The sequence below is a fragment of the Myxine glutinosa genome, chromosome 6, assembly GCF_964187855.1.
Source record: "Myxine glutinosa chromosome 6, kmMyxGlut1.1, whole genome shotgun sequence".
Taxonomy (NCBI): Eukaryota; Metazoa; Chordata; class Myxini; order Myxiniformes; family Myxinidae; genus Myxine; species Myxine glutinosa.
The window spans coordinates 130,893,480-130,901,256 of NC_136266.1; the positions used below are offsets into that span (position 1 = coordinate 130,893,480).

A 7,777-nucleotide genomic window follows, 5' to 3' on the forward strand; every position below is an offset into this window, starting at 1 on the left:
GGAGCTGGGGCTCCCATGTCGATCGGAAGAATGGACGCGACAAAAAGCTGGAATTCATCCGAGTTGCTTTAATCAAACCAAACACTCAGGCACTCTGCTAAGCCCGTTTATCGGGCAGCAATATATATCTATTATCCCGGAGCGTTTGCCCAGGAAAGGCGAGAGGGGGCGTGGCCCAGCGTCCTGGCTGCGGCCTGGCAAGTTGAGGCATGCCCGGGCGTCCCGACCGAGGCCTGGCAAGTTGAGCGCGGGCCTGCCCGGGCTTCCTGCACGAGCCCGGCATGGTGATCGCTCCGCGTCCTTGATAGGTGCAAGGCGATTGTGAAAACCCAGCGGTAGCCGCTACAACAAGCTCTTTTTAAGCCTTCAACGATGTACAACCAGCTAAAGCAAATAGTCAGAAGGATGAAAAATATAGGTGTCTGCATTGTCTTCACATTGCTAAAATTTATATTTTTTGCTTCTTTCACACAAAAAGGCAAAATTTAGTGTGTGCAATGTTCTCATCGAAAAAATATATGAGCAATGCCAATGAAATGTGTAGCAATCCAGCCGATACAGGAATAAACTAGAACGGCACTCAGTAGAGAGCATACCTCCGCCTGGTGAACAGTTTACGTTTTGAATCCCACTGATAGGCCGGATCTGGATTCGAACCTGAACCAAAATTTAATCGGCTTGTTCTTGTCACCTAACCAACTCATCCACAAAGTTTATTCATACCTCGTCCATAACTTTTTTAAATATCATGTTCCATATCGCTTTTCACCCGATCTCTCAATGGTGAAGAATCATTAAAAATTAAATAATTTTCGTATCCGAATCCATATTCAGATCTTCACCAAAATCGAATCGATTCTTCCTTGTCACACACACAACCTGTCCACCAAGGTTCGTCCAAATCCGTCCACAACTTTGAGATATCCTGCTATTTATCATTTTTGGCCATATCATTTAATAGTGAAGAATCACTTCAATTCTACCAGCTGGATCCGGATCTTCACCAAAATGTAATCAATTCTTCCTCGTCACACACACAACCTGTCCAAGTTTCGTCCAAATCCATTCATAACTTTTTGAGATATATTGTTCACAAACCGACAGACAAACAGACAGATAAACAGACAGACAGGGGTGAAAACATAACGCCCATCCACCTTTCATGGTGAAGGTAAATATGAAGGAATGCCTGAATAATTGGGCCAACTTCCCCGACAAGGAAATGGGATCAATTTGGGGCCTTTCGTATTTGAGAGAAAAAAAAGGGGGGGGGGGGGGAAGAGGAGACGTCCTGAACTTGGTGAAGCATTCTTTATCTATGAAGCAAATGTAAAACACTTACACAAAACAATAAAAATTAAAAGAGTATTGTGGGGGAAATCTCGCACAGTACTATGGACCAGTGGTCAACCCTCCACCCGCAGGGAGCCTCGGGAACAGGTGGGCTACCGCCTGAGGAGTTCCGTGGGACATCTTCGTGAATTGTGGGAACAGGTGGGACTGATTGTGCTGCAATTTGGCAGGGAATCATTTATTGGGCCTCTCCCTACCCCCAAACACAAATTAGACCATGGGGTATATGGGATCATGGTCATTTTGAGTCACCGACTGACCCTCTGGAACTGTCTGTTTTGGGCAATCCAAAAATTCGACCTTTATGGCAGTATGACAACAAATTAATAGATTACCTTTTCTGTGACCTTAAATTCAACCTGTGCCATCCACGGAACCACTTGCCCAAAAACAAATTACGAAAAAGAATGAAGCACTACTTTGCTCTACTAAAATCAGTTGAGAAAAACTTTGCGTATCAATCATCTTCTGTGCTGCAAGTGAGCTCGAGTTTTCCACACCACAGCCCTCACCTTCAGTATCAAACCTGAATCGGTACGGGAAGGTGGCACCATGGTACAAGTGAACGACTCACCTTCCGCGATCCAGAAAATCCCTCCGACTCGATGAACAAATAAGCGAAGGGCATGAGCAGAACAAGAGAAATGTTGGAAGAAAGAAAGACCACATTCCAGAGACCTGTGGGAGGCAATAAATAATTTTAAAAAATAGCTCAAGGCAAGTTTGTGCTGTTGAGAACCCAAATAACAAGTTAGGTTTCTGCCAACAACTCAAAATCAAATCCAACGAGTGAAGGTTTTCCAACCTGTTCTGGCAGGAAATGGCTAAACAATACAAGAATGCCAGTCATTATCAAACCAACAACGTTTCCCCAAAGCCTCCAGTACGAAAAAGCCTTTCAGATGTGCTTTGGCAAAAAGTTATTTACAGCTACATAATATGACACGAGAGACAACTGTTGGTGGATAGTCAAAGTGCTGCAGGCCAGGGAAAGATTTACAGCCTAACTCAGCATTCCACGACAGCGAATCTTGCTTCAGGAACATAGACTAAAACACAAGAAGGGAAGGCCGAGAATCCTGAACTACAAAACTTGGTAAGGATTGAAAGACGTTTTGGACAATCATCATGTCAAATACTCAAAATATTTCACCCGACTGTTCCTGCCATCATTTATTTTTCCATCCCCTCAACCTTCTTTCCCTTTTCTCCAATATCATCCTTGCGTTAACCATTTTCCAAAAATAATTTACATCCATCAGTGTACCCTCGTCACTGCTCTGGATGTGTAATGTATAGATGAGCCTATTTCAACACTCCAGAGACCTCTGTGAAACCACAGGGATAGGTTGAGTAAATGGATGAAACACAGGTTTAATTATATAGGGGACATACCGTGAACAAGTGAGCCGTTGAGCCACTGCATGTAGTAACTACAGGGAAAGCAGAGGAGAACTTCATTGCTTGCAATAGAGAAAGGCAGCAACAGAACAGCAGCCAAAGAGACAGCCAGTGTAAAAGTGCAGAGCCAGAGTCTGTTGGTGATGTGGGATGAGGTGGTGGTGGGGAGTGTAAATGGGGGTATAGGGGGGGGGGGGGGAGGTCATTCTTTCCAGTACACTTTATATTGGCACATACCAGTACAACAGGCTCAAACTTGCATTTACTTGCAAGTTTTATTTAACATTTCCCTTAACAATTGCCAGCAAAGCAAAGGGAAAAGAGCATAGAGAAGGAAGTTCTGGAGCTGTACATGGGTTAGAGTCTGAAATTCCTCGATTTAAACCCTCTCCCCACACACCTTCGTTGTTAAAAACAAACAAAAACAAACAAACAATTTCTACACTTCTATATCCCCACAGTTCTCATGTCACTGTCTATTATACAAATATTAAGTAGTCTTAGTCACCAACAAAATGGACATTTCACGCAATCTTTCGACGACAATGATTCCACGTAATTTTTTCACTCAGAGTAGTTAATGGATGGCATAGGTCCTCTGGAAAGGTAGTAGCAGTCAGACACAGTAGACAGGTAGCTAGACACATCGAAGATTGAGGGATATATGGTTATTGACAGGTGTCATTGTGATGTGATGGTGTGATTTGACAGGTGTGATACCTGTGTCGTGATTGCGATGTCTCGTAAAAAGGTGAATCTGCTGTCTGTGTTTGTTCCATCCTCACCACAACAGTGCTCTACCGCACCTCCTCCCTCGATCCCCCCAATTTTTATTTATTTTATAATTTAAAGTAATAGAAATAGCACCTTGGTGATGTCTGTGCCTGTCCCAGTGCTCTCGTCCCCACTACCCCCTCCTCCCTCCAGTGAATTCAAGTCCATATACTGTTAAATTGAATTAATGTGTTCTTGAAACACAGGCTGGATGGGTCAAATGGTCTCCTTCATCAGAGTTCTTTGTGTATCCTAATGTAGATTTTCAAGAACACTCAATCACAAAAGGTCTCCAAGTAGACCAGGTTGGAGTGAAGTCGTTCATGTGGAAGAGATGCGTTTAATGGAATAAAGTACATTTTTGTGATCTCGCGAGGGAAGTTCATTTGTATCCTGAGTCCCCACCCTCAAGCATGTACCATATAACTGCCTTATAAATGATACACAAGATTAGAGGTCTGCTGCAGTATGCTGGAACAGGTCTGTTGGAAGTACATCCAAAAAAATTTAATAAATAAAAAACTGAGGATAATCTATCTATAATTCCAGTAATCTCTGTGTGTTTGTTTGTACGTTTGTACGTTTGTACGTTTGTTTGTTTGTCTGTGACCGCTGTTTCTCGACAACTACCGGTCCGATATACTTGAAACTTGCCAGGTATATTGCTGGGGACCCGAGGATGTGCCTTTTCAAGGTTTGAAATTAATCGGACAAGTACTTACCGAGCTATGGCGATTTAGCCGTTCGCCGTTCGCTTTGGCTTTGCGAATGGACCAAACCATTCATGTAAATAGAGGGGGGGGGGGGGTGTTCTGTGGTCGTTCGCTTTGGCTTTGCGAATGGACCAAACCATTCATGTAAATAGAGGGGGGGGGGTTCTGTGGTCGTTCGCTTTGGCTTTGCGAATGGACCAAACCATTCATGTAAATAGAGGGGGGGGGGGTTCTGTGGTCGTTGCGAATGGACCAAACCATTCATGTAAATAGAGGGAGGGGGGTTCTGTGGTCGTTACTGCCACGTGGTTTCAAAGTTTTTTTTTGTTGTTGTTGTTTGCACGCATGTTTTTTTGCACCCACGTACGGGCACGCCCTAGGATGTTTACACACACACACCCCTACACAAATTTTTTTTTTTTTTGGCAAGGAACGGGCACCCACGTACGGGCACGTCCTAGCTTATATATAGTACGGGCATGCCCTAGTAGTATATAATACTATTATCAACAGCACTCGGGAGAGAGCATACCTCCATCAGGCTCAACAGTTCACGTTTTGTATCCCACTGATAGGCCGGATCTCGATCTGGACATCCAAAGTCTAAATGACTGGTTCTTGTCACAAAAACATAAGAAATTCTCTTATCTGGATCTGGAGCTTCACCAAAATCGAATCAATTTGTCCTTGCCACACCCCCAACATGTCCATCAGGTTTCGTCCGAATCCGTCCACAACTTTTTTAGATATCTTATTCACAGACAAACTGACAGAGACAGACAGGGGTGAAAACATAACCTCCGCCCACCTTCAGTGGCAGAGTTATAAAACCAAATTTACCAATTTCAAAGCTCATTTGGTGCATTTAGAGAAAATGTTTATAATTAATATCAAAAGTTGATCGAACAAGTTGAAACAAGAGATTCGCAACATTATAATTCAAAATTGATGGACTAAAGATATGAAATAAATAAATAAAAGGGGGAAAAAAAAATCTAAAAAATATTTGAGATGGAGTAAAAAAAAAAAAAAAACATTTCGAAATAAACATTTATACAAATAATTTTGGTTAAAAGATATCTCAAGGCAAGTTTCAAAGGTGGTAATCAAAATCTCTCACGCAATTCTGTCAACAGTTTCGTCTTCGTCATCGCCTGAAACAAAGGGCAAGTAGTTAGATTTATGGGCTGTTCAAGGTACCAAGATAATCTGTGCCAGTGATCAATGCCAAGGTGTGCAAAAGAATTGGCAGGTGTGAAAATTACCGAATACGATGTCAGGCTTTCTTCTAAACTGCCTTATGACAAAGTCCGAGATGATGTAAAGATACGTGAAAAGCAAGAAGCTTATCTGGAAGAAGAAGATCAATGTCAGCTCAAATACAAATAAAAATGGATACAAAACAAAGTTGCTTTCATTTATTGGAATCACCGCAAATGCTTTGATTTGTAAAAGTGCAAAGAGGATCTCCCACGCCGACGGTGGAAATTTCAGGATGTTCTCGGGTACAGAGTCAGATGCCATAGGTTGCGCAAACTGCTGCCGGTGTCCTCTGGCTACGTGGAGCTTCAGCAGACTGTTTGTTCCATGTGCCAACATCTTTTACAGCCTTTCATTCACATTCATCGTCAGTGTACTCACGAGCAAATACAACCAAGATGACCCAGGGAAAACTTTATTTTTGGCTTTGGCTTACTTTTACTAATTGCTTAAGCTACATTGTTTGAAATTTTGACATTGCAAAAAAAATTGTTTTTTTTAATCGAGAAATAATTCAAGAATACAATCATGACATATTGTGAGTTTTGATAACTCGAGCTGTTCAAAACGTGGCTCCAATACTCCAAATCTGTTTGGATGATATAGTAATAAAATATACAGTATGATGGTAAATAAACCAACAATCAGTGGCTGCATTTACATAACCACACATCAGATGGATATCTAACAAGTGGTATACCACAAGTGTCATGTATCAAATGGATAGATGACAGGTATTATAATGAAACCACGTGATAAATGGATATCTGAAGCAGTTTAATCACTGTTATGAGCCCACAACCGTAACATTACACAATTTGATATTAAACTGTGATATTTGTTTAAAAGATTGTTTAACTGTTTAATCTAAAATATTAAATATTAAAGTTTAACTAAATATTAAATATTAAAGTTTAACTAAAAAATAGTTTAACTAAAATATTAAACTGTTTAATCACTGTTATGAGCCCACAACCGTAACATTACACAATGTGATATTAAACTGAATAATAAATGTAAAAGTTGCAGTTATATATATATATATATATTATTATTTTTTAATCAGTGACAAAGTGAACAGCAACTCCCAACACGCTATATGATGTAAGGGCCGCTCCAAACTCACCACGCAGTCTCGGACGTAACTGTAAAAGAGCTCTTCTCTCATATTCTCGTCTTCTTCCATACCACGGCATGACCAACAAGGCAAACTCTGCGAAACACTAGCCTAGCCCTCAAGCACTGGGAACTTTCAGTAGGCCACGCCCCCTCCCCCAAAGTGGGAGAAAGTTCATTGGTTGGTCGGTCGGTTGTTTATTTACGGTTATCGGCAACTTCGGGCAAATATAAATAATTAAGTACAAGCTATGCTTTAATCATCCCGATATATATGATAGTATAACCTGGTACGGACACGGTTGGTGAAAAACATTCGGCACAATACTGTTACGAACTATACCGCTTAGGTCGCATTTACACCGAACAGAATAAAAGCGCGGATGCTCCGCATCGTTTTGAGTTCATAGAAGCAGACAGTCTGGCGGACTTGCACACTGGAAACAACTATGTGCAGACAAAATAAATATTTGCGTTTATAGTTTATGCACTTGATGATGTGGATTGTAAGAGAGCTGCGCGTCTGAAAACTTCTGGTCACGTGGGCCGTGTACGCCATTTTGTTTCCATTAACCGCGAATCGGCTGATTCCATCCTTACAAAATGCACAAATGCCGAAAGTATGAAATTGTGGGAGAGCAGAGTGGAGGCAACTGGGATGGAAACCGACGTTGTGGTAATTTCTGTGCCAAGTACGTCATAGTCCCTTGTAGTTGTAGGTTTATGTATTTATGTGTGGTGCTTTGTTTGTGTTCGAACTTGATCGAAAAGGTTTTTGACTACCTTGAGATTTTAACCCGGAACCAAAGAATATTGGGCAATGATGGATTTGACATAATAATGGCAGGCAGGTTGATTCATCATTGTGTGTGCCGTCCCTCGGATGGACCTTAATCCGGGTGTCCCGTCTGCCAGCATTCATGGGTGGATGTTGAAGATCCCATGGTGTCCTTCACCAAAAGGAGGCGAGTTATTACTGGCATCCTGAACAAATTAGAAATTCCTGCCCTGACTCATTTCTGGGAAGGCAATGGCAAACCACCTAGTATCACCTTTACCAAGCAGCCAAGGACCTGCCTTCAGACAGAGCACAAATCAATCTTCCCAAGCTCTTCCTTTTTTTCTGCCCCCCGAAGGTGGCCGGAGGCATTATGTTTCCG

General features: G+C 41.8%; 1 protein-coding gene across 5 annotated transcripts in view; it reads right to left on the reverse strand.

Annotated features, from left to right (window-relative positions):
- The window catches only part of LOC137430303 (protein LMBR1L), a 119,211-nt gene extending 112,434 nt beyond the window's left edge, over window positions 1–6,777 (reverse strand). For 4 of the 5 annotated variants that reach the window (XM_068121080.2, XM_078780543.1, XM_078780542.1 and 1 more), the window contains exons 1-5: window positions 6,628–6,777; window positions 5,507–5,591; window positions 5,362–5,395; window positions 2,749–2,888; window positions 1,928–2,031 (exon numbers count right to left, since the gene is read on the reverse strand). In XM_068121080.2, the coding sequence (XP_067977181.2) occupies window positions 1,928–2,031; window positions 2,749–2,888; window positions 5,362–5,395; window positions 5,507–5,591; window positions 6,628–6,687 (423 nt within the window). In that variant the 5' untranslated portion in view covers window positions 6,688–6,777. The remainder of the gene's footprint in view (window positions 1–1,927; window positions 2,032–2,748; window positions 2,889–5,361; window positions 5,396–5,506; window positions 5,592–6,627) is intronic. The other variant, XM_078780544.1, reaches the window with a different exon arrangement.
- Between the last annotated feature and the right edge of the window lie 1,000 nt (window positions 6,778–7,777).